Here is a 26,059-nt window from a genome sequence, read left to right on the forward strand (position 1 = left end):
TGTAGACCCAGAACGTCATGCCTGGCGCTGGCCATGCTGAGCCGCAGTGCCACAGCAGATATTTGTCTCCCGTCCCGCAATTACCACGCCGGGCTGCAGCCCCACTCCCAGGGGCCTGGAGCCCCATCCTCTGGGCAGCTCCTGGGGCTGGGGGAGGGCCCATCATTGCCCAGCACGGGGTCAGCAGGGCAGGGCAGGGCAGGATCCACAGTGGCAGCCTCAGGTAACCGAAGCTGAGGTGACCTGAGGCTGCCATGGTCAGTATACAAACCTGGAAGCTTTAGGGCAGAGGGATGGGGGCATCCCAGCTGGTATGGAAGTGAAGTCTGGTTCTCTGGGGCCCAGTGACCTCGGAAGCCTAGCAGGGCAGGCTGTGGCCCCATCCCTCTGGCATCTTCCCCCAGGACACCTTTCCCCTGCCTAAGATGGCACTCAGACCCTGAAGCTGTATCGGGTGGGGTGGGATAGGTGTGGCCACTTCCCTCTTAAATCAACCAGCATTTCTTGTTTGGGTGAGGAAATCTGATGTGAGGCTTTTTAAAACCCGTGTTTTATAGCTGAGTCCAGCACATTCCAGATTCTTCTCTTGTCTGTTCTGCCTTCTCTCTCCCTCCCCTGCACCCACAGGAAGGTCTCTGGAACTGAGAGTTCCCGATGACACATTTGTCATGTTTTCCATACCTCCTCAAATTAGATTGCAGCCCCAGTTAATACATTAAATCACATCATGCCTCCATCAGCAAACCAAGGCTGCAGCTTAATAAGATGATAACCCCTGGTAAATGACACACCAACCAGCTTGCAGGGGAGCCTGGCCCCACTGAGCTTATTCGGCCACTTTTCAGGGACCCGTTCCATGCAGCTGTGTGGAAGACACCCCACACATGTTAGAGAGGGCTCAGGAATCACCCCCAAGCCTTGCTCACAACAAACAACCTGACAAAAACCACCAACCAGGTAATAAAGCAACAGGATGAGCAAAGGAGCGGGGTCACGGTCAGGGCAAGGGCTGTCAGAGCCCAGCAAGCACCTGCGTGCAGACCCACGCCGGGCACCTAAGGTCCAAGGGCAAGTGTGGTGGCTACAAACCCTAAATGAGGAAAAAAAAAAAAAAAGCAGACCCACAGCCAGGGCAGGGACCCAAGAATGACTCTGTGCAGAGGAGTCTCTCTCTCTCTCTCTCTCTTTTTTTTTTAAATTATACTTTAGTTCTAGGGTACATGTGCACAACGTGCAGGTTTGTTACATATGTATACATGTGCCATGTTGGTGTGCTGCACCCATCAACTCGTCATTTACATTAGGTATCTCTCCTAATGCTATCCCTCCCCCCTCCCCCTACCCCACGACAGGCTCTGGTCTGGTTCTGTCACCCAGGCTGGAGTGCAGTGGCGCCATCGTGGCTCACGGCAGCCTTGACCTCCCAAGCTTGAGTGATCCTCCTGCCTCAGCCTCCCAAGCAGCTGGGCCTACAGGTGTGCAACAAGATGTACAACTAATTTTTACTTTTTTTATAGAGATGGAGTCTCACTTTGTTGTCCAGGCTGTTCCCAAACTCCTGGGCTCAAGTAATTCTTCTGCCTTGGCCTCCCAAACTGTTGGGATTATAGGCGAGAGCCACTGCACCAGGCCATGAGGAGTCTTCCATTCATTTTTTTTTTTTTTTGAGACGGAGTCTCGCTCTGTCACCCAGGCTGGAGTTCAGTGGCCGGATCTCAGCTCACTGCAAGCTCCGCCTCCCGGGTTTACGCCATTCTCCTGCCTCAGCCTCCCAAGTAGCTGGGACTACAGGCGCCCGCCACCTCGCCCGGCTAGTTTTTTGTATTTTTTTAGTAGAGACGGGGTTTCACCGTGTTAGCCAGGATGGTCTCGATCTCCCGACCTCGTGATCCGCCCGTCTCGGCCTCCCAAAGTGCTGGGATTACAGGCTTGAGCCACCGCGCCCGGCCTATTCATTTTTTACTTCTATTCAATGTCCCGAGTAAAGCAGGGGTCACAGGGGCCCTCCTTCCCATCTGCTTTGATAGAGGAGGCAAGCCTGCCAGGCCGGCACCAGGAGCTGGCACGAGCATGTCTCAGTCCCCACTTACTACTGTGTGTGTATCCCACAAAAGGCTGGCCGGCCGCATTTGTCTGTGTCACTCATGGGAAGGTGAGTCCCCTTTGACACACAGTTGTTGTTAAATGAGATATCTGATTTCAGAAGAGTCTGGAAGCTTCCCTCTGCCATATACCAAGATACCTGCAGGCCCAGCCCAGGGCCCCGGGACAGCTGTGACTTTGGGCAGCAGGCATGTGGCGGCTCTGGCCCCGAGGCTCCTGCCTTCAGAGTCCCCTGCCCTCTATGTCAGCCTGGTTTTGGATACCAGACCCCAATAATTGCCTGGTTTTGCTTGCTTGCCTTCTGCCCCAGCTGCCAAGCCTCAACTGCACTTGGCTTAGAGAGGGGCCTTTCCCAGAGCCTACGTCCCCCATCAGGTCACCTGCCTGGCTCACAGTCCTTGAGACCAGCTGGGACCCTGCTCGGTCAGGAGCAGCCCCTGAGAGCAGCCAGCTGTCTGGCTGCCTGCCGGTTGGCCTCACTTTGGGGTCCCGCTCATCCAGCAGACACAGTGCCACCTACCCACACCTGGCGATGGCCCACACCTGGTGATGGCCTGCCTGCAGGCAGCCTAGCGCCTCTCACCCTATTTGTGCCTTTGTGTTCTCTCCAGGGCCCTCTTCTCCACCAATCACTTGGACAAATGTGCCCACCCTAGAACCCCAGACCCTCACTGCTATAGGAGATCCCTGGAAGGCTGCCCTTGGCCCACTGCCAGGCTTGGTGTCTCAATGTGATGGACCGTACCAGGTTGGTGGGGACATTGCCAGGGTGGAGGCAGCACCTGAAGGCTGGCATCCCCATCTCAGGAGGCCACAGTTATATGGCAGCAGGGCATCCCTCCACCTCCGCTGGGAACCAGGAGGGAGCCATGGGTACCAGCTGTGCGAGCCTAGGCAGGTGAAGCAGCAATCACAACAGCTCCACCTCCGCCAGGCTGCTGCTGACCTGAATAAGTCAATGTAAGTTACGTGCTCGACACAAAGCCCGGCACGTGGTAATAAACGCCAGCTACAGTAAACGTGTTTCTTGGAATAAGTTAAGGGATAATTAGGTAAACATTCAGCAGGCGGTGAGGACTCACTGATAGTTTGGAGAATAAATCAATATGAGATTCAGGTGAGATGAGGAAGGTTTGGGAAAGGGACGATTTAAGAAGGCACGGGCCAAGTGCACAGGGAAACTTAGTGCATGACGAAGGTGTCATCTCAGGTCACCGGGAGCAGAGATGGACGTTTGCATAAATGGGACAAGTGGGTAGCCCATCCAGAAAAAGGTAACATTTGATTCACAGTTCACACCATACACAAGAATAAACTGGAATAAACTCCGACGGGCCAAAGATTTGGATGGAAGCAGTGGGATCACACAGGATAGAGACAACCTGGCAAATTCCTCTTTCCCCTGAATGTGGGGAGCGGCTTTCCGTTATGACTCTACTCCAGAGGTGATCAAAGATGGATGGTTTTGACCACATTAAAAAAATTGTGTGGCAACAAAAACACCAAAAGTCAAAGTTGAAAGACAACCAACAAACTAGGAGAAAATATCTACTGCACATGAGAGGCAGGGGCCTAACCCTCATCTCACATCCAAAGAACTCCTTAAGAAGGACCTGATAGAAAATAGGAAAAGACACAATTTGCCAAAAAGATAAAAGAACGACCTGTAAACATACGAAAGATGTTCAGATTCGCTCCTAAGTACAGAAATGCAAATTCACATGCTGCTGAGACATTGTTTCTCACTTATCAGACAGCGACACTTCTACTGTACGACAACACAGTCTGTTGGTGGGTCTGGGGAAACGGGCACCCCACACGCTGCTGGTGGGAACGCAAACTGGCATAAGCCTTCTAGAGGGATGCTGCAAAACCTAACACGTTCCTCCTGCTCTCACCTCTGGTCCTGCGACTCCACTTCTGGTATCTATTCTGAACAGTCAGCTCTGGTGCTGGGAAAACACGGATGCACGAGGCCACTCACATCGATGCTGAAATGGGAAAACACTGGCCACAACCTAAGTGCCTCCGCTCGCTTGGCTTCTGCCCCGGCTGAAAGGAAAATGGCTGAAAAACTCTGCACGGCGGAGTACTATACAGCTGTAAAAATGAGGGAGGAGGCTCCCTCTGCACTGACAAGGAGAGATTTCCAGATTATGCTGTTAAGTGAAGAAAAACCAAAGTACAAAGGAGTGTCATTAGTATACAACCCTTTATACAAGAAAGAAGGGGATATAAGAAAAAATGCAGGCATCTGCTCATTTGTGCAAAAGATATACAGGAAAGAAAGACCAGAAACTGATGAGATAAGTTGCCCACAGGAATTGGGTGGGAACAGGGTGAAAGGAATGAGAGAAATGGGAAGGGGCAGTAGGAGGAGGGACAGTGCCAGTTGTCCGAACACACCTTTGCGCAGAGAGCTCTGCCCCTGGAACCAGTGTGATGATTAGCTTTATGTGCCAACTTGGCCAGAGTACAGTACCCAGTGACTCAGTCAAACACACATTTAGATGTCACTGTGGGAGTATTTGGGAGATGTGGTTAACATCTATCATCAGCTGTCTTTAAGGGGATAATCCTTGATGCTGGGGGTGGGGCCTCGCCCAGCCAACGGGAAGGCCTTACCAGCACGTTCGGAAATTCTGCCTCAAGAATCCTGCATGAGCTCCCAAGAGCCTCCAGCCTGCTGGCCTGCTGGGCCCCGTGATCAGGCAAGCCAATTTTTTGAAACAATATTGTTTTACCCAGCCTTTCTCAATACCATGGCTTAAACAGAGATTCACCCATGTTTTATTCTAGCACCTACATGGTTCCATGGGTTCCATCTAAATCCCTGGTGTGTGTGTATACCCACATATATACATATATGGCTTGGTCTCTAGATACCATTCTCCAACAAAAGGAACTAGGGTTTCTTGGAGAAATGACTGACTTCAGGGCTGGGGCACAAAATGTATAAGATAAGCCTGGAACATCTTGTGGTACCAGAAGAAAGAAAGTGCTCAAAAAAAGCCAGGGGCAATGTCAAAAAGACACAAAAAAGGCTCTCCAATAGCCAAGCCTGGGACCAACTTAAGGGGCCTTGTGATAGCACTGGGCCCCCCAGACGATCCGGATTCTCGCATCTCAAAGCCACCTGATTAGTGTCGCCAGTTCCGTCTGTGCCTTCATTCCCCTTTGCTGTGTAATGTGACACACTCACAGTTCCAGGAATTAGGCATGGACATCTCTGGGGGGCATCATTCTGCCAAATGCAGACCCCAGGGGCTGGCAGGCCTGGGCCGACCTGCTGAGATGCTGTTGTGATGTGGACTTTTCCTTCCTGGTTCCTAAAATATCTTGATTTTTTTTTTTTAGACGGAGTCTCGCTCTGTCACCCAGGCTGAAGTGCAGTGGCGCTATCTCGGCTCACTGCAAGCTCCGCCTCCCAGGTTCACGCCATTCTCCTGCCTCAACCTCCCCAGTAGCTGGGACTACAGGTGCTCGCCACCACGCCCAGCTTTTTTTTTTGAGATGGAGTCTCACTGTCGCCCAGGCTGGAGTGCAGTGGCATGATCTCATGTCACTGCAACCTCCACCTCTTGGGTTCAAGCAATTCTCCTGCCTCAGCCTCCCGAGTAGCTGGGATTACAGGTGTGTGCCACCACGCCCAGCTAATTTTTATATTTTTAGTAAAGACGGGGTTTCACCATGTTGGCCAGGCTGGTCTGGAACTCCTGACCTCAGCTGATCCACCTGCCTTGGCCTCCCAAAGTGCTAGGATCACAGGTGTGAGCCACAGTGCCTGGCTAGATTTTTTAAAAAATTATTATTATACTTTAAGTTCTAGGGTACATGTGTACAACGTGCAGGTGTGTTACATATGTATACACATGCCATGTTGGTGTGCTGCACCCATTATGGGTGCACATGTATAATAATAATAAAAAGAAAGAAAGAAAGAAAGAAAATTTCTCTAGTTCCAGCTATTGCCACTCGGCTCCTCCGAGGATGGCGAACTCTCTGGCCTCAGGGCTAATTATTCCTGTTTGCACTCTGGCACTGTCGGAAGCCATCTGTGGTGGCTTCCATTTCTAAGGACGCCCCACCACGGCTGCTTGTAGAACACTGCGTGCGTTACCCTGCTGTCTTCTGCCAGGCCTCTGGTTCACAATCAATCTACACAAATCAACCATCACTTCCACAGAGCTGGCCGGGGAGAGTGCTTTTCTCCAGGGGCCCCCCACTGTGCCTTCCCTGGATCGTAATAAAATGCAATTTTAATTTAAATACAAATGACTCAGCTGTGGCAGAAAGCCAGTTAGCCTAAAGAACAGGCTGTTCTGATTTTTAACAACCTCTCCCTGCTCAACTCATTTTTCAGCTTAGAAAAGCAGACCCTGAAATCCTGGAGAAGCCTTGAGTACAGTAGAGTGAGGAGACCCTGCTGAGGGCACAGGGAGGCCCCCAGAGACCCCAGAGTGAGGAGACCCTGCTGAGGGCACAGGCAGGCCCCCAGAGACCCCAGAGGGTTGGGGTGGGCTCCCTGGTTCACTGTGTCTCATCAGGGGCCTTTGAGGCTGGAGCCGTGACTTCGGCCCTCCCACCTTTGGGAGCGCCAACTCTCCCACCCGAACCGGGGCAGAGGCTGTGGAGTTTCCGCTGTTTAAATCCCAGGATGCACACCTGCATATACCCCATGCCTTCCTACTTTTTAAAAAGTTTGGGCTCCCAAGGTAGAGAGTTGCCTCAACAACAGTGCATTGAGCATGGACTCTGCTGGGACCAAAGGAGTCCCCTGAGGTGGACGAAGCAGGTAGAGGGCACGCAGCCGACGGGAGAAAACAGAGGCCACTCATCTGCCAGCCTCAGAGAGAAGAGGGCAGGCTGTGGCCAGCGGGGCTCTGAGGGTACAGGGAGGCCCAAACCCAGGCCCAGAGGGTTAGTGGGAGCTACCCAGCCATGGGCTTTCTCCCTGTGCTCACACCAGCCCGCAGCCCACAGGGGAGGGGTGATGAGCCCAACCAGGGATCTTCAATCCCACAGACATGTGCCAGGTGTGTCCTGGACCCTCAGGGTACACCACAGCCACATGTACTCTTGGTGTGGGACCTTGGTGCAACCTTTCCTCCGTGAAGACCCTCCCCAGGGCCTCCTCCCTGCCCCTGGCCCTCCCTACTGGTCCCCAGGGCTCCCTTTCTCTCAGGCACTGGGGAAAGCGCTTGTCATCAGTGGGGCACCAGGACTTGCACTGCGCTGTGAACCGATAGACAGATTTCTATGTGAATTTCGCGTGGCAGGGAGGCGGTGGCCGTCAGCTCCACACACCCTCTGTGGACCCCACTACTCACCCACTGCAGCCCCAGGACACCCCAGCACCTCCCACGGAGGCAGAAACAAGGACTCGAAAGTCGATCGCGGACATGCCGAGTTCTGATCCCTGCTCTGGAGGCAGAGGAGCCTGGGCCTGCTGGGGAGAACCCCCAGGCCTGCTGATGGGGGCCCAGTACCCAGGAGGCTGAGGGAGGCAATGAGGGAGTCCCTCAAGTGGGAAGAAGGGCCCTTGGGCAGGAGGACCGGGCCAGGTGGGGAAGGGTTTGGCTGAAGTCGTCCTGCTGGGGGCTGTGGGTGGTGACAGCCTGCTCCATTACCAGAAGCTCTTAGCCCTGGACAGGGTGGGGCCAGGAAGGACAGCTTTGGCCTGACCACGGGGACGGAGGGAACCAGCAGGGATGTCCCTGAAGCCAGGCTCCAGTCAGAGACCTGGCCACCCGGGCACGAGACCCTACTGTCAGTCATTCCCCAGGCGCCTGCCGTTGGAGAGGCCATGGGCATCTCTGGCTGGACATGGCCCAGTCTGAACCCTCCGCGTTCCCTGCCTTAGGGCTCCACCATCCACCCAGAGGAGATTATTGAGGCCGCGGCCTCCTCCCACCGCCACTCTTCACATCCACCTGCCACCGGCCCCCTCCTCTGTCTTCATCCCGGCACCCCCCGGGGAAGAACCCTTCTGGGGTCTAGAGAGGATCCTCCATGGCCCCCATGTGGTCCACCCCTCCCCCGCTTGCACCCCTCCCTCCCCAACCATGTCCTGCCCACCAGCGGCCATGGGACTCACCCGATGGTCCTGCCCCAGTCACACCACAGCGTCTCCCCGACGGCCTCCATGTCTACCTGGAACTGGGTGAGGCAGAGCTCCTGGAGGAGGGCACCGTAGTTAGCCTCCTGGCAGGCAGTGGCCATGAAGAGGTGATGGGCTGTAACAGACATGACCATGAAGAGGTGATGGGCTGCAGCAGAGGCCTAAGGGCATCACCGCTGGCCCACCCGCTGCCCGCAGCCCAGGCTCCATGAGAATGGTGCCTCTGAGAGACCCCTGGAGAGAGCAACTGTGGCTCCAAGCGGACGCTCTTCATCAATTGTTCTGTGACCTGGCAAAGGCCCTCCCTGCCTGCTAAAGGTGGCTTGGCCCTCAGTGCCCATGCCAGCTTGGGCCAGGGCACTTCCCATCCCACAATGCCACTGGGCTGCCCCAGGCATGGGCGGCATGAGAGGGGCCTGGCTGCCCCTGTTCCGCTGGTACCTGGGCATGGGCTGTGCTGTGCCCCCCCAGCCCAGGAGCTGCAGACACGTCTCCTGTCTGAATATCTGCGGGCTATGAACCGAGCTGACAAACGGAATCACGAACTGTGCTCCCTCCTCCTGCCTCAAGCCATACACCAGAGCAAAAGTGACTTGCCCAGTGGTGCCGCGCACAGAATCAGAATTCACTCATTTACCCTGTAGCTTGCTACTGGCTGGGGGTGGGCGGGGAGAGCATGGACCTTGGTCCCCCACCCACCAGGCCTCTTCTTCCCCCTCAGGCTGAGCCCAGCTTTCTTGGCCAATCTGTAGGGCAGCTGGGCGCAGGGGCTTTGCATTCCCTGTTTAGAGCTTGGCTCCTGGCCCTCCCACCGTCCCCAGGTCCCCCTCCTTTTCCCCCCAGGCCATGCTGCGTATCCTCTGCCCGGGGTGACCCCCAACCCCACCCCTACTGGCCTGGCCCTTCCCAATTCCTGGAAGGAGCTTGGTGCTGGGAGGCCAGGGCTGCCCTGGGAGACGCTGGGGGCACCCAGCCCCTGCAGCCCGCCACCTGGCCCCACCCTGGGCCCCATGAGTGAGGACACCAAACTGCCCCTTGCGGCCTCGGGCCCAGGGAGCCCACCCAAGGAGAGGTGGCCGCCCTTGGGCAGGCAGATTGGGGGGGTTCTGCAGTACCAGTCTCTGGCACGTGGCCCAGGGAGGGGTGTGAGCTTGAGAGGCCCCTCAGGCTGCGGAGTAGAACGCAGAGGAGCTGGAGCTGTCCTGATGCGCTGGGTGCCCTGGAGCTCTTCACCGGCAGCCACCCTGCGATCGGCAGTTTACAGATGTGGGAACTGAGGCTTTGGGGTTCAGAACCGGGCCCCAGGTCCCATGGCCGGAAGTGGTGTGGACCAGAGAGCAGACCAAGTGGTCTGGGCACCAGGTGGGAGGCGGGAAGCATAGGGAAGGGCCTGAGGTCCCTGGAGGTGCACCTGAGGGAGGGCGAGCAGGCGGCCATGCGAGGGTGGGGTGGGGCCGGGGGTGCTGTCGCAGAGCACCACTCCAGGCCCAGTGGCTGGTGTCAGGGTGAACAGATCCCACACACTGCACACCTGGGCACTGACCTGGCCCACAGCTGCTAGAGAGAGCAGAGTGCTGACCAGGGAGGCTGAGCCCTGGCCTGGGCCGAGGCCATGAGTGGGTCCCAAAGAGCCAGGTGTGTTGGATCAGGGACATTTGGGCCGAGGCCATGAGTGGGTCCCAAAGAGCCAGGTGTGTTGGATCAGGGACATTTAGCCCAGGAAGCCAGGGAGGAATGTGGGTGTGGTTGGGCCCGCATGAAAGGCTGGGATTGGAAAAAGCCCCTTGGAGGAGCTCAGGACAGGACCTGCTGGCAAGCAAGATGGAGTCCCCCCAACCCCCACTCCAGCAGGTCACCCACCCTTGACCCCTGGCATGAGCGCCCAGCACTGGAGTTTGTGGCCACAGAGGGAGCTGCACCTGCCCCTGGGAAAGCTGAGGGCAGAACAGTCTCCCCCCAGCACCCCAGGGACCCCTCAGGAGTCTCTGTACCCACCTGAGGGCATGCTGCTTCCTGACAGCACAGGTGTCCACACCAGCACCGTGAGTGCACCCTGGGGCCGGCTGGTCCCACTGTGGATGCACCCCCACCCTGGGGGCTTCTTTCACCCACAGTCAGGGCAGCCTTGGAGAAAGAGCTATTTCTGACACCTGCCCCATCACAATGCCCCCTAGGAAAGCCCACCTAATGGGGACAGTGATGCCCCAGGGGCTCCTAGGAGCTCAGGAGGACTCAGACACTGACTTGATAACTCATGGAAAGAATTCCAGGCTGCCTGTCCAGCTGCACTTGGAGAATCATCCCTCTGTTTGTCCCCCACCCCTCACTGCTCCTGGCATCCCATCCCCGCTTCACTGCCTTTCTCTGGTGAATCCCAGGCCCCTGTCCTCCTCCGCTGCCCTCCTCCACTGCCCTGTCCTCCAAGAGGCCCGCGGCTGACCCTACCTGTGGGAAGCCATTCCCCCACCCTGTCCCCCAGCCCATTTCCTCAGAGCCTCTCTCAGGGCTGGTGGAAGGTCTCTTTCTTTTCTCAGAACTCTCTTGGCCGCCCTCTCATCTCCCACTCCTTTCTGACTCATGCATACATCCTCCCTGGCACCCAGTGGCTTTGCACATTAATATTTGTCAAATGAAGCAGCAAATAAGTAAGACAGCCATATCCGGCTTTCTCAGTGGCCATTCTGCCTGGGAGTGAAGCAAGTGTGCCTCACGCTGTCCTGCGTGGAGTGGACAGATTGGGTGCCAGGGTCACAAACCACTGTGGACTCCCCTCCTCCTCTGGAAGAGCCGCTGTTAGGACGAATGAAGATGAACAGGCACGTCTGTGCCTCAGTCAGGATCCTCGGCTGCACGCAGCAGAAACCAACTGGGGCTGGTGTGAGCGGTGGAGGATCTGGTAAAGGGACGCTGGTGGCTCCCAAGTCCCCAGGAGGGTCTGGGAAGTGGGGTCTGCACAATTGCCCTGCAGAGCCAGTCCCCGTGGGGAGGCCGAGCTGCTCCTTCTGGCGGGGTCCCCAACAGGCGAGGGGAGTGCAGGTGCAGGGGCCAGAAACAATGACAGTGATCCCTTCACCCCAGGCCACAGGGTGTCCTTCCCTGTCATATTCAGGTCAGTCTCCTGCAGTCCCCTGGGCTGTCCAGAGCAGCTGCCTGCCCCCAACCTACTGGGCCTTCCTGTCCTGCAGCCCAGCCAGTTCTAGCTTCCACCACCCATGCAGCCCCCTGTCCTGGTCTGGCTGCAGGGCTGGTCCGGTGGCCTTGACCCTGGCCTGGCTCTGGGCTGGTCTCTCCTGGATGCATCCCCCACCTCTCTTAAAGAGCCACTGTGCCTCTCAAGGGGCGGGGCTACCATGCCCAGCCCATGTCCCTTGCTCCTTAGGGACAGAGCCCTCCCCGACCAATGCTGCCCGTTCTTTCCCGCCCTATGCGAGCCCAGAGTCCCACAGCTGGGATGAGGCCAGGGGCAGCCGTTCAGGCAAATCTGGAAACCTGTTTCATTTTTTAGGTACAGGCGAAGAATGCTTGGGTTTTTCTTAAACGAGACTGATGTGGTTTCTTTCCTTGGAGAGAGAGGTAACATCAAAGTTTTAAAACAGAATAAATTGCCAAAGTTTTAAAACAAGCCATTCAGGGCCAAATAGCTTCCATTCCTCTGTGTGACTGCAAATGTAATCATTCATAAATCATGTCTTTAAAAAGCCGTGTGCAGAGGTTGCTGGGTAGACGGCTGCATTCCTCACTCCGCACTCGGCGTGTTAAGACAGGAACCTTTCCTCGAGCTGTGCATAAGTTAGGAACTCAGTGTTGCTTGGGGGAGTTCAGAGCAATGGCCTCCCTCCCCATAGCAGGCCAGCGCCCCTGAAAAGAGCATACATAGCAGGCACCCCAAAGGTGAGGGCCCCTCAAGCAAAGTGAGAGAGTGGGGACAGAACTACAGGGCAGCCGGGCCCCCCATAGGGGACCCCTGGACTCAGCTCATCAGATGTTTGGACAAAGGAGACAAGGGGCACAGAGCTGATGGGTCTCAGACTCAGCCAATGCACTTGACGTCCGTGTTTGGTCTGTGCCACACGGGGCAGGAAAGGCCAGTTCTGCAGCTGTGTATTTTAGATTTGTAGAGAGAGAAGCTCAGACCCCATCACTGTCCTCCTCCCAGCTGGGGTGGTGGCTAAATGGAGAGTGCAGGTCGGGTTCTAGGACAAGTTCATGCAAATTCCTGACGCCTGCCTGCTCCCCTCCCAGCAGCCAGTCCAGGATGCTGATAGCTTCAGCTCACAGGCCACGTCCTGGCCTAAGTCCCTTACATCCATTAGCCTATTTATTTTGAGACAGGGTCTTGCTCTGTTGCCCAGGCTGGAGTGCAGCAGCACAATCATGGCTTACTGCAGTCTTGACCTCCTTGGGCTTAGGCGATCCTTCTGCCTCAGCCTCCTGAGTAGCTGGGACCAGAGGCACATGCCACCACACCCGGCTAATTTTTCTATTTTTTGTAGAGATGGGGTTTCCCCACGTTGCCCAGGCTGGTCTTGAACTCCTGGGCGTCGTCCCACCTCAGTCTCACAAAGTGCTGGGATTACAGGTGTGAGCCACGGTGCCCGGCCACTATTAGCCTATTTAATCCTCGCAAATAACCCTTACGGCAGGGACAGAGGGGCTCAGACAGGTTAAGAGTCACACAGCCCAGGAATGGTAGAGCCCAGATGCAATCCCTGGCACGCTTATCTCAGAACACGTGGGAGGCATGATGAGGTCAGTGACCTCTTGCGGAGACCCCAACAGCAGCCCCAAAGGCTATGGGTGACCCATGTCTGTGGAGGCCCTGAGACCCTGGGCCAGGAGCCCCGGCTGAAGGCGGGCTTCCTCAGGGTGTCTGCCTCCCTCAGGCTTCCCAGGAGTGGCTTCGGGGGCTCTCACTGGGCATGCGTGAGTCCACGACCTGGACAGTCACCTGGCCACTCCACACTAGTGCCCAGCAGTACAGGGGCCCTGGGAGAGTGGGTGTGTGGCCATCGTCACCGCCACTGAGTGGGCGACTTTTGCGAAGGGGCATGGACTGAAGAGAGCACGAGGTGCCTCTGGCAGCACCAGGGCAGGCTGAGAACAGGCTGCCGAGCTGCCTCTCCTCCCCATGCGAGAACCTCCTGGGCGGAGGGGCTGGCATCGTCCATCTAAACGCAGGCTCGATCCACACTCAATCCTGAAGCCCCCGCTAAGAACCGCTACCGTCCTTAAGACATGGACGATACCCTCGCAGGAGGGCGGAAAGATGGTCATGACTGTAGTACACTATTCTCAGCATCTCTCCTTTCAAAGAAGCCTATGTTTTTTCTCTTCTAAAACACACCTTTATTGAAGTATAGTTTATATACCACAGATTCACCCATTTTATATAGACAATTCAATGATTTTTAGTAAATTCACGAAGTTGCACAACCATCACCATATCTAGTGGTTTTCTTTCTTTATTTTTTTTGAGACAGGGTGTCATTCTGCTGCCCAGGTTGGAGTGCACTGGTGCTTTCTCGGCTCACCGCAGCCTTGACTTCCTGGCCTGTTTTTGCAAATATTTTATAACACATAGCGCAGTGGCACAGGGGTCTAACTTATAAGCAAATCCTGGAGGAGCAGGTCCAGATTATTTTACTGGCAGGGGCAGGACCAAGAGAGTTGGGGACGACTGTTCCAAAGGGCGAAAGTACCCAGGGCCCAAGGGAGTTGGGGCAGGGGTGTGGTGGAGGAACCCGGAGCTCCCCAGCCCACAGGAACGCCTGCTCCTGCCTCCCTGATGTCACGGGAACGCCTGCTCCTGCCTCCCTGATGTCTGGCTCTCCCGAACAGGGCCCCTTCAGTTGCCACGATCTGTCCCTGGTGGGTTGCGAGGCCTCTGCCCCTGGTGAGTGTCTGCTCCCTGCATGGCCTGGTCCGTTTCAGGCATGCGAGTGCCCGCGTGAGGTGTCAACCACAGCCTGGCATTTCCTGCTTGGCCAGGATATCTCCCCAGTGCTTCCCTCCGGCTCAAACTTGACATCCTCTAGAGTGAAAGCACTCAGCAGTCTGAGCTCCCCCTCTCCCTGCCCTGCTCTGTCTAAAGTCCTGTCTCTCCAGGGGTCACCTTGGTACTCTCCTTCCTCCAGCAAGACCCTCTCATTCCAACTTCTCAAGCCCAGGCTGAGAAACTCCCCGCCATCCGCGGACACCTCTGAGCATCCAGTGCCGGGGCTGTTGCCAGAAGAGGAAAGGTCCTTGGGGCCGTGGGCCAGGGCCGGGCCGTTCCCCTCCCACCCACACAGCTGCTTACCCCACCAAAGCCTCCACCAAGTAGATTCTCCTCCACCTGTCACCTGATTTTGGGCCTCAAAGACAGCAAAGCACTGCATTCCAGCCCACCGTCCCCTCTCTTGGGCTCAGAGCCTGTACCCCCACGAAGTGTTTGCTTTGTGCCCGATGGGGGTGCTGTGCACAGTTCTTTGTCCCCGTCTTGGTCTGTGTTGCCCACTCTTACTGGGAATGCCCAGGCCCTTCCAAGTCCTCACTCGGATAACTGTGGCAGCCTCCAGCCTCACCTCCAACCTCAGGAACCTGGTGGCAGACCCCTGACTGCACACAGCACCCTCCATCCTCCTCCCCAGCCTTGGTCCTGTCCACAACTGCCACTCAGTAAAATTCTATGCATTGTCAACAGGCACTCCTCATTTCTGAAGTTGAGAAGTCAAGAAATCCTCATTTTTTTTTTAAGTCATAAAATAAAACACAGGTTGAACTAAAAACATACTGTCTACCTTTCAAATTACCAGAGAAGAATAAGAAAATACTGACCTGGAGAAAAATTAGGAAGCCCCTGTAAGTATTAAGGAAAGAAAATGGAAAATAAGATGTTAGAAGAGCTCCACTTCTTAAAGCCAGAAGGGCGGGTGAGCAGCATCAGGGAGCCGCGTGGGCCAGGCCCTGCCACCACCCCCACCGAGGCCTGGAGAGTCCTCAGGCCGGGACATGGGTGCTCCCACACCGCCCTGTCCTGTAGATCAGAGCTGCACGGGACGGGAAGCGGCCTGCCCAGGGTCACCAGGCCCTCAGGGCAGGCGCCGGGATTTGGTAAACAACATTAACGTGTCCCTAAAATCCACAAGAAAACCGGATGCTAAACCATGTCAAAGAGCTAAGTGACTCAGGGGAACATTCAAAAGATGGGTGGCAGGACATGACACAGAAAAAAGACTAGACAATGAGAAACTACCATGTTGTCCCTGACAAAGCTGCCGCTGTCCACGTATGAAGTAACGAATGGCTCTTCATTCCTGTTAGAACGGCCACCATCGAAAACAAAATCACAAGCTTTGCCAAGGCTGTGGAGACGGTTTTTCTTTGCCGGCTCGGCGCTCCAAGGTTGGCTCCCCCGCCGCGTGTCAGGGAGCCGGCAGCGTGGCAGAGGCAGCCTCACACGGCCCCTGAGAACCAGAGCCTTGTGCACTGCTGGTGGGAACGCACAATGCCACAGCCACGAGGGAAACGCGGTGGCGGCTCCTCAAAACATTAAACACAGAACCACCTGATGATCCAGCAATCCCACTTCTGGGCATATGCCCAAAGGAATTGGAAGTAGGGTCTCAAAGAGATATCTGCACACCCATGTTCACAGCAGCCTGATTCACAACAGCCAGAGGTGGGAGTAACCCAGGTGTCCATGGATGAATGCACAAACACAATGTGGTCTATCCATAACAGTGGAATAACAGATGAATGGACAAACACAATGTAGTCTATCCATAACAGTGGAATATTACTTGGCCTTCAAAAGGAAGGAAATTCCGACTCACACTACAACACGGAAGAACTTTAAGGACATCAGGCTAAGTGAAATGAGCCAGTTACAAAGGAACAAATGCTGTATGATTCCACTTATACAGGTTCCTAGAGTAGTCGGATTCACAGACAGAAAGTAGAATCGTGGGTCCAGGGGCTGGGGGAGGTGGTAAATCAGCAGGAGGTTAGGGTTTAACTGGGACAAGTCTCAGTTTTGCAAAATGAGAAAAGTTCTGGAGATGGATAGTGGCGATGGTTGTACAGCAACATGAGTGTGCTTAGTGGCACAGAACTGTACACTTAAAAATAGGTAAGATGGTACATTTTATGTTGTGTATACTTTACTGCAATTAACAAAGCCTGACTGGGACAGAGGTTAGGCTATAAGAAGTCACTACGAAGCTGTGACTGTCAGGGTCACATATGGAATTCCCCATCTTCTCCCCTGCACAGAACACGCAGCGACATGTGCCCAGGGAAAGCAGGCAGGATCACGAACACAGTGCAGGGTTTTTACACAATGGGCACAGATGGGGAAGACGAAAACAAGGATACGGAGGCCCTAAGTATTAAATTTATATGATGACTGGGATGGATGCATAAAAACACCACAGTCCTCCCATGGGCTTATGGGTCATTTACAACAGGAAAAATCTGCAAGACAAGAAAGAACCCGCAATGCACACTAAGTTGTGGTTGTGGTTCCTGTTCTGCCCCAACCACAGTGCAATAAAACCAGCAATGAGTATCGGGAGAGAAACCAAAAAGCCCGAGCCCCTGAGATTTGCCAAAACTTGCTTCCAAACAATTCACGTGCTACAGAGGAGACAGAAACCACAAATACAGAGAATCCAGAAAATATCAACACGGAGCACAAGGCAGAGGAAAACTCGAGGGATCCAGCAAAGCTGCCAAGCAGAGAACTGATGACGTTTCATTCCCACGCCAGAAAGAACAGAAACAAATGTGTTAGGCATTCAAGAAAGTGTAGGATAAGTAAACTCAAGAACTGGTTTTGTTTTGCGGGGGAGGCGGGCAGGAATCAGTGGGGAAGAGACTAATCACAGATGAACCACTGTCCATTCTGATCAAGAAATAACATGAAAATACAAAGTCACAAAATTGCACTGAAAAGGACAAATGTTCACAGATGTAGAGGGAATTAGAAAAATAATCGTCCACATAATGATATGTTGGATAAAATGAACAATTTCAGAGGAAAATGTAAAACAACATCATTGCTACAAGACACAGAAAACCCTAGCCGGGTGCGGTGACTCACGCCTGTAATCCCAGCACTTTGGGAGGCCGAGGCAGGTGGATCACCTGAGATCAGGAGTTTGAGACCAGCCTGGCCAACATGGCGAAACCCTATCTCTACTAAAAATACAAAAATTAGCTGGGCGTGGTGGCAGGCACCTGTAATCCCAGCTACCTGAGAGACTGAGGCAGGAGAATCGTTTGAACTTGGGAGATGGAGGTTGCAGTGAGCCGAGATCACACCACTGCACTCCAGCCTGGGCGACAGAGCAAGACTCCGTCCAAAAAAAAAAAAAAAAAAAAAAAAAAAAAAGGAAAACCCAAAGGGACCAATAACACCAGAAAGATTCTGAAAAGGTTGCCAATTATCTATACCATGAAAAGGAGCCTGGCCGCGGTGGTTTTGCAGGTGAAAATGAAGACCCTCTAGATCTTCAAGGAACTGCTTATTTCCATCATCCTGACTGTCCTAGCACACAGGAAAAGAATAAAGGTCCACAACCCATATCTTGGGAAGAAAACCCAAAGCTGGTAATAAAACTCCCAAGGGAAAGTACAGAGCAAGCTCACTCAGGAAGAACGAAGCCACACTCAGAACAAACAGCGGCCAACAGACACCCGAGGCTGCGGAAAGGCTGCACAGGAATGAAGGAACACTCCATTCATCCCAGAAACACGGTAGGTTTGCAGTCTCTGACCAATTCTCCTGTGTCACAGCCTCACCAGTGCCAGCGGCCTGCCAGCACCGAGGCAATGCCCAGCGGGCAGGTTGCTGTGTCACATCGAATGGTTCTTCCTTCACATGACAGAAGCTTACTTTATACATGGGAAGAAGACGCATTCTCCATCCCTCTCCCACCCCTACCCCTACAAAAATACAATGAAAAAGCATCTGGCCCGCAGGGTGCGGTGGCTCACGCCCGTAATCCCAGCTCTTTGGGAGGCTGAGGTGGGCGGATCACAAGGTCAGGAGATCAAGACCATCCTGGCTAACACGGTGAAACCCCGTCTCTACTAAAAAAAAAATACAAAAAATTAGCTGGGTGCGGTGGTGGATGCCTGTAGTCCCAGTTACTTGGGAGGCTGAGGCGGGAGAATGGCAAGAACCCAGGAGGCGGAGCTTGCAGTGAACTGAGATTGCACCATCGCACTCCAGCCTGGGTGACAGAGCGAGACACCATCTCAGGAAAAAAAATAAAATAAAATAAAAATAAAAGCATCTGGCCCCAAAGGAGAAAGACAGAAGGTTTAAGGTGTTAACTCTTGACCACATGGTTCTGAACTGTGGGTCACCTATATTAAGCTTCTCTTCTGCCTCTGCTGCCACTGAGACAGCAAGACCAACCCCTCCTCTTCCTCCTTCTTCTTGGCCTCCTCAACATGAAGACCTTATGATGATCCACTTACACTTCATGAAAAGTATATATATTTTCTGTGGGTTTTTCCTTTTTGAGATGGGATCTCACTCTATCGCCCATGCTGATTGCAGTGGTGTGATCTTGGTTCATTGCAACCTCCACTCCCTGGGCTCAAGCAATCCTCCTACCTTGGCCTCCCAAAGTGCAAGGATTACAGGCGTGAGCCACCATGCTGGGTCTAATTTTCTTAATAACACTTTCTTTTCCCTAGCTTACTTTATTCTAAGAATACAGTATAGGCCGGGCACAGTGGCTCACGCCTGTAATCCCAGCACTTCGGGAAGCCAAGACGGGTGGATCACTTGAGGTTGGGAGTTTGAGACCAGCCTGGCCAACATAGTGAAACCCCATCTCCACCAAAAATACAAAATTAGCCGGGCATGGTAGCGGGCACCTATAATCTGAGCTACTGGAGAGGCTGAGGTAGGAGAATTGCTTGAACCCGGGAGTCAGAGGTTGTGGTGAGCCAAGATCGCACCATTGTGCTACAGCCTGGGCAAAACAGGGAGACTCAGTCTCAAAAAAAGAAAGAAAAAAAAAAAGAATACAGTATACATACTTGTAACATACAAAATATAGGTTAATTGACTGACAATGTTGTCAGTAAGGCTTCTGTGCAATAGTAGGCTATTAGTAGTTAAGCTTTCAGGGAGTCAAGAGCTACACTCGAATTTCTGACCATGTGGGGGGTTGGCGCCCCACCTCTGCATTGTTCAAGGGTCACTTGTATTGTCATCACCAGTAGCAAAGGAAGGCAGCTGCTGTCACTCCCCTACTCGGCAGTGAGTCGCTCTCCAACACAGTAAGACTGAAGAACAAAACACAGAAAATTGTGAGGAGGCGGCAGGACCACCCTAGGTTACGGGCGACCTTATGACCAGCCTGAAAAAGCCAAGCAGGAAACAAAACAACTGAAATAAAAAAAACAGGCAGAGGGCAACAACAGTCACCAAACAAACATGCAGAAGGGGAGCTTCCTCCTAGCTGGCGACGACCAGCTAGAAAATAAACTGGGGGAAAATATCCCACTCACGGTCATGGCCAAAAAGCACCAGATTCCTAGACACTGAATGAGTCATCTGCAGGAGAACGAAATCTCTGGAAGGGCCTGGATGCAGATGTGGGGGTGGAAAAACAGACCGCTGTTTCTTGAGCTGGTGGTCTTGATTTAACTCTCCCTGACCAGTTAATACTTTCAGTGCAACTACCATGAAAATCCCCCAAATATTTAGCCATTGAGAAAAATTGCTAGGAAATGAAGGTAAATTCCAGATGCATCAAAGGTTTGCGTATTTAAAACCATAAGGCACTGGAGGAAACCTCCACAGGCATGCTCTCTGGTTTCACCTCCTCGCTGCCTCCTAAGGGCAGCTTTCGCTGCTGCCTCTTCCGCAAAGGACCCTGCCATCTGCCTCGCCCAGCCACCCAAAGGACCCTGCCATCTGCCTCGCCCAACCACCAATCATGTCAAGGTACCCAGTGGTGCCTGGGGCCCATTTCCTTCTCTGTCCTCCCTGGCCAGTCACCAGGAGCCTGGGCCTGTCTCCACCCACTCTTACTGGCCATCCCTCCAAGCAAGGATTTGACATCGTCCAGGCCCTGCTGCTGCCAGAAACACCTATCTTGGCCATACCTCTTTCTGAGCCCTAGATTTGCACAGACTCCTGCCTATGTACCATCACCCCTCAGCATCCAAGGGGAACACTGAACCCCATGTGGCTGCTGAGGACGGGTCTACCAGGTGCAGCAAATGATAGGATGCCTTGTGAAATCTGCATCTCAGAGAAACGGTGGTTTTTGATGTATGTCCCTGATACTGTATGAGACAGGCTTATACTCCTTATTTATCTGAAATTCCAGTTTGCCTGGGGCTCCCATGTTTCCTGGCAGCCCTGGCTGTGGCCCGGGATGTCATCTCCCCTCCCCTCCCCTCTTCTCTTCTCCCCTGCCCGCCCCTCCCCTCCTCTCTTCTCCCCTGCCCTGCCCTCCCTCCTCCCCCAGGAGCTCTGCCAAGTGCTGTTCTTCATTCCTCAGTGCTCACTTCCTGCATCCAGGCCCAGGGACTGGAGTCCATCGCTTTTGCCTCTGGGACTCCCTGGAACCCTCCCACTCTTATCCTTGCCTGGCCTCCTGCCCATGCTGGGGTCCACAGCTGAGGGTTCCTTTAAACCACACCTTCAGTCCTGTCACCCCCTTTAATGCCCTTCAAGGTTTTCCCACTGCCCTAGGAATGAGATCTGAATCCTTAGAGAATGGGTCCTTCCTCCAGCACCAGCTTCGGCTCAAAGCCCTCTTCCCCACCATGCTTCAGTCAAAAAGGCTTCTAGGAACTTCCAAAAAGCAGGGCCTCTGCACAACTGTCCTTGCCCTCTGCCCTCTGGACTGTGCTGCTGCTGCTCCTCAGGGCTTGGACTGTGCTGCTGCTGCTCCTCAGGGCTTGGACTGTGCTGCTGCTGCTGCTCCTCAGGGCTTGGACTATGCTGCTGCTGCTCCTCAGGGCTTGGACTGTGCTGCTGCTGCTGCTCCTCAGGGCTCTGCTCCATGGTCTCCTGTTTATTTCCTGCTGCATTTAAGTGGCACCACATGTCTAGATGGTTGACACGCAGCAGGGCTGCCCCACCTTGGCACTGTGGACATTTGATGTGGGATCATCCTCTGGGGGGTTGCCCTGGGTTGTGTGTAGGACACCCTACTGTAGCAGGCTGCTCTGCACCCCTGGCCTCTGCCCTTCTGAGTACTGACCTGTGCGTCCCATGTGAGAGTCCTCACCCTGCGTATCCCACGTGTGTGTGAGTCCTGACCCCGTGCATCCCACGCGTGTGAGACTCCTGACCCCATGTGTCCCACATGTGTGAGAGTCCTGACCCTGTGCGTCCCACGTGTGTGAGGTGGCAGATGGGTGTTTCCAGGAGAAATGGTGCAGCGCTTTCCTGGCACTCCCTCATCTGTCCATCTCTCCTGCTTCCCTCTCACAACTGTCTCCTCCAGAGGTAAGAAAATCCCTGCAGAGAGAGCCCAGCCGGCTGTCAGTCACCAAGTGTCCGTTGAAGAGGCAGTGCTTTCTAGGCCCCTTCCCCTCCCGGCCTGGGGCCAGGGTACCCGAGAGCGGCAGGCCTTACGAGGCAAACACTTGCATGGTTGGGCAAATCACTGACTTTTCTCCTCCCAGGTGGTGTCAGACTCAAGACAGTCCTTCCTGAGACTCGTGTGGGGGTACGTGGTCTGGGAGAACAGGGGGCAGGGCTTCCTGGGCCAGCTGTACCCCACCCCCTGGAGTGAGCTGGCCCAGGCCATGGGCCAGGTCACTCTGCCTCCCCTCCTTCCCCCATGGTTTTCCAGAACTCTCAGCTAATTCAGGAGCTGCTTCCTCGGAGCCAAGCCGTGGGGGCCTGAACATGGCATGTATGGGGGTGACACTAATGTACCCTGAGGGTCTGTTGGGGGCACAGAGGAGGACCCCCTGTCCCTGGGGTGGTGGGTGGGGTGGGGGTTCTGGGAGGCTGGGCATTGCCCCTGTGAGGGATGGAGGTGGTGCTAACCCTGGCGGAGGGCAGAGTGGATGGCCAGGGCCTGGGGTTTCGGGGTTCTGGTTCTTGGTCCCAGAAAATCCACCGTGTGACTGCCCGTGGGAGGCAGTGAAGCACTCTCGAAGCACGGTGAGGAGTCACTGAGACAGCTGAGAACGCAGAGTCAGCGGAGCTGCGACTCAGGCCCATAGCCCTGCACCCCTGCCACGTCTCGGGGGCTGCGACTCAGGCCCATAGCCCTGCACCCTGCCACGTCTAGAGGGCTGCGACTCAGGCCCATAGCCCTGCACCCCTGCCACGTCTCGGGGGCTGCGACTCAGGCCCATAGCCCTGCACCCCAGCCACGTCTGGCTAGTGTGTCCCCGTGGACCCTGCTCCAATAAAGCCACCCAGAGCCCGTGATTTAAAAGATGGTTAAAATGATGCCTTTTGGATGCTGCAGAAATTACTGAAATAAAACATCTTAGAAAAAAATATTTTTCCTGAACACAAGAACATCATTCGGTGAAGTGAGCATGATTTTGTTTGGGCTGGGAGCTCTCCTATGGTGGCCGTGTTGATGCACCCTCCTCAACAAGGAGAAACAGGTCCTCCAGGAACATCACCCAGCTGGGGGTCCTCCTGTTCCGGAGCGGAGAGGGCTGGGGACAAGGACATCCCTCCGGGGCTTCGTGTGTCTGCTGTGGGATGTGTCAGAGGTAAGCAGGGGGTATGGCAGGCTGGGAACTGGACAGTGCCCTGGCAGTACCATCTCTGCCTCTTCATTTGTTACCAAGAAACTGATGGGCAGGGGCAGTGGGCACACGGTCCAGCAAGTGCTGGAGCCACCAGGGCCACTGCAGCCCAGGCTCCCCTGTCCCCTTCCCAGCTCCCACTGTCTTCCTGGCTGCAGCGCCTCCTCCTTCAGGAGGCCCCCCTGGGTCCCCAGTGGAGGAGGAGGCTGTTAGGCAGGATTCCCACAGTCCCCCAGGTACGCCATTCTGGGAGCCCCCTGAGCCTGCTGTCTACCAGACACCATCCCTGCAAGGGACAGACACCCATCTCAAACGTTATGGGTCACATGATGGAAATGTGTACCGCATGAGCTCGATCTAGGGGCTCAAAAGGTGTCAGGAGGGCTCTGTCTGTGTCACGGACAGGTGCTCTCCCGTGACTCACAGGGTAGACTGTGGCAGCCCCACTCAGATCCAGCCTGGAGGAAGGACGCAGTTTTTCCCCGTGGTTCCAGCAGAACACTGACTGTCCAGCCTGCGGCCAGTCTCCTCCCTGGGACCATCTGGATGGCCAGGCCTGGCTCAGGGCCCACTGAGGGCCAGCCCACCATACCACAAGGACCATCAGGAAAGAGGGGTTCTAGGCCTGAGTTGGGGGTGGGGGCACTGGCGGGCAAGCCCGAGGGGCTTCACTCTCTGGGCTCATCATTTCCCCTGGAATTCACACTACACACGGCACCTGCATCACACAGTCAGCCAGACGCCAGTTGTAACTGATTAGAAGCTAAGAAATGGGTGCATTCTGGGGAAAAAAATCAGGACAGACTTTTCCAACTAGCCTTAAGTAAAGATTCCACCTCAAACACTTCCCGGAGCTGAATCTACCATTCGCACTGCGGATAGAAATGTTTCTCAACAGCCCCGGCCTCAGACTGGCAATAAGCACACTGACAGGCATGCGCCTATGGAAGGAAGACAAAAATCCAGAAATTTCCTCCTGCAGCTAAACACACAGGGTAAACAAACACACTGGGTTGATTAGCAAATAAGAATCCTTCAGATTTGGACTTTGGCATGAGAACTGTGTCCAGATTTAAAACCACATGGCATCTGAAGCAGTCACATAGCATTTCCTGTGATGTCCCCGCCATTCCAATTCTACTTGTATTTATATAAAGTCATATATTTCAATTAATGTTGCAGCCATTAAAAAACCCCTAGCTCCCGGCCGGGCGCGGTGGCTCACACACTTTGGGACAGACATCACAAGGTCAGGATGCGTTTCTCCTAAAAATACAAAAAATTAGCCGGGGGCGCCTGTAGTCCCAGCTACTCGGGAGGCTGAGGCAGAGAATGGCGTAAACCCAGGAGGCGGAGCTTGCAGTGAGCCGAGATCGCGCCACTGCACTCCAGCCTGGGCGACAGAGCGAGACTCCGTCTCAAAAAAACAAAAAACAAAACAAAACAAAAAAACCCCTAGCTCCCACACGACAGACAAGGAAGGCATGCGTTTCCCAGGACAGATGACTGAGTTCATGTGTGACAGCACCAGCCAGCACTCCCTGAGTGAAGATGGACTCAAAAAACCAGGGGCTTCTGACGCATCCTTCTTTCCTGATTAACGAACAGCTTTTCGGTGTCTATACACAAACCTTTAAGAATGCATGTAGAGTCTCCTGTAAACACAAGAGTACACAGGATGCTCAGAGGGAAAAGAACTATATATGGATCCTAAGTTTTTTTTTTTTTTTTTTTTTTTTTTCTGAGACGGAGTTTCACTCTTAGGCTGGAGTGCAGTGGCATCTCAGCTCACTGCAACCTCTGCCTTCTGAGTTCAAGTGATTCTCCTGCCTCAGCCTCCCAAGAAGCTGGGACTAGAGGCGCCCGCCACCACGCCTGGCTAATTTTTTTGTATTTTTAGTAGAGACAGGGTTTCACCATGTTGGCCAGGCTGGTCTGGAATTCCTCACCTCAGGTGATTCACCCACCTCAGCCTCCCAAAGTGCTAGGATTACAGGCGTGAGCCACCATGCCTGGTCAGATGGTGAGATTCTTAATAACTACCTAAGACAAATAACTTGATTGTAAAATTGTCACAGATAAGTTCTCAAACCTGTAAACTAGAGTACTTTAAAAAAAATTCCATGTTGCCATTCTGGGTAGCAAAATCTTCATCACCAAGGAGATCTGGCTAGTGCTGCAGCTTGGGAAGGAAACAGCCTGTGCTCAGTAATTCTACTAATTACAGCTGGGCTCCAATGACATTCATTTACTGATAACCTCATAAAGTTGTGCTTGTTCTTCCAAGACATAACATTAGCCAGGCCACTCAAAATAATGTTAAAATTACAGGACTTTGGACTTTCGGCAGAACATGACTAGTTTTCTTGATAAACAAGTAAGGTCTTTATATGTGATCGCGACATAGTGTTTTATTTACACAAGCTTTAGAGGGTGCAGCCTCTGGACACTAGTAAAGAACATTTATTTATCTGGTTATTTATATAAAAAATATTCCACAAGCCAGCTCTCTGCCTTGCTAACAAAGAAATGTTTGTTTCTTAGGAAACGAAAATAGTGAAGGCCATGTCAAGCCAAATGGAGAGAATAAAATTACTCTGAGATTTTGCTTTCCACGCAACTTCAGCCAAAACTCTAAAGTGGCAAGACCCGCTTTCAGATTATATTATATTGGCCTCTGAGGATTCTATGCAGATCTGCCACCCCTTGGAGAGGTTTACAAATAGGGACCAGAAATCCATGGCTCCCAAGAAGCCCTGGCCCTTCTCCTTGCTGGGCCACGAACTGCTCCCCCAGCTACAAAAACAGCGCCGGTGGTCACTGCTTGCTCAGTGCCAGTGCCAAGGAGTCTTGTGCGGCAGGTGCCTCTGACCAACATCACTGTTTCTGGGGAAAGGCCACACATACCAGAAACAACTGCTCCGGCCTTCCCAGGGGCACTGGGTTCTCCCACGCCAAGAACCTATTCTGTTTCCGTTAAAAGGGAGCTAAATACACGGAATAATGCAATAACCAAAGCGGCTTAGAAGGGGCTTGAGTTAGCATTTTAGAAACACGTTACAGACAAGGGAAGTGAACAGGCCCGTTTCTTGCTGA

The 26,059-nt window shown here is 53.9% G+C and overlaps 2 protein-coding genes and 1 non-coding gene across 4 annotated transcripts in view; all 3 read right to left on the minus strand.

The window, feature by feature from the left end:
- The window catches only part of UBE2F (ubiquitin conjugating enzyme E2 F (putative)), a 166,367-nt gene extending 157,676 nt beyond the window's left edge, over positions 1-8,691 (minus strand). The window contains exon 1 of the mRNA XM_050751685.1: positions 8,686-8,691. The gene's annotated coding sequence lies outside the window, so the exon portion shown is untranslated. The remainder of the gene's footprint in view (positions 1-8,685) is intronic.
- Positions 1-26,059, minus strand: part of RAMP1 (receptor activity modifying protein 1) — a 139,144-nt gene that overhangs the window by 28,322 nt on the left and 84,763 nt on the right. For both annotated transcript variants that reach the window (XM_050751684.1, XM_050751683.1), the window contains one exon: positions 8,201-8,339. In XM_050751684.1, the coding sequence (XP_050607641.1) occupies positions 8,201-8,339 (139 nt within the window). The remainder of the gene's footprint in view (positions 1-8,200; positions 8,340-26,059) is intronic.
- Positions 15,589-15,667, minus strand: LOC126933266 (small nucleolar RNA SNORD55/SNORD39). Its single transcript, XR_007718505.1, has one exon. It is a non-coding gene; the product is annotated as a small nucleolar RNA SNORD55/SNORD39 (small nucleolar RNA).

This window comes from Macaca thibetana, chromosome 12 (genome assembly GCF_024542745.1).
Source record: "Macaca thibetana thibetana isolate TM-01 chromosome 12, ASM2454274v1, whole genome shotgun sequence".
NCBI lineage: Eukaryota > Metazoa > Chordata > Mammalia > Primates > Cercopithecidae > Macaca > Macaca thibetana.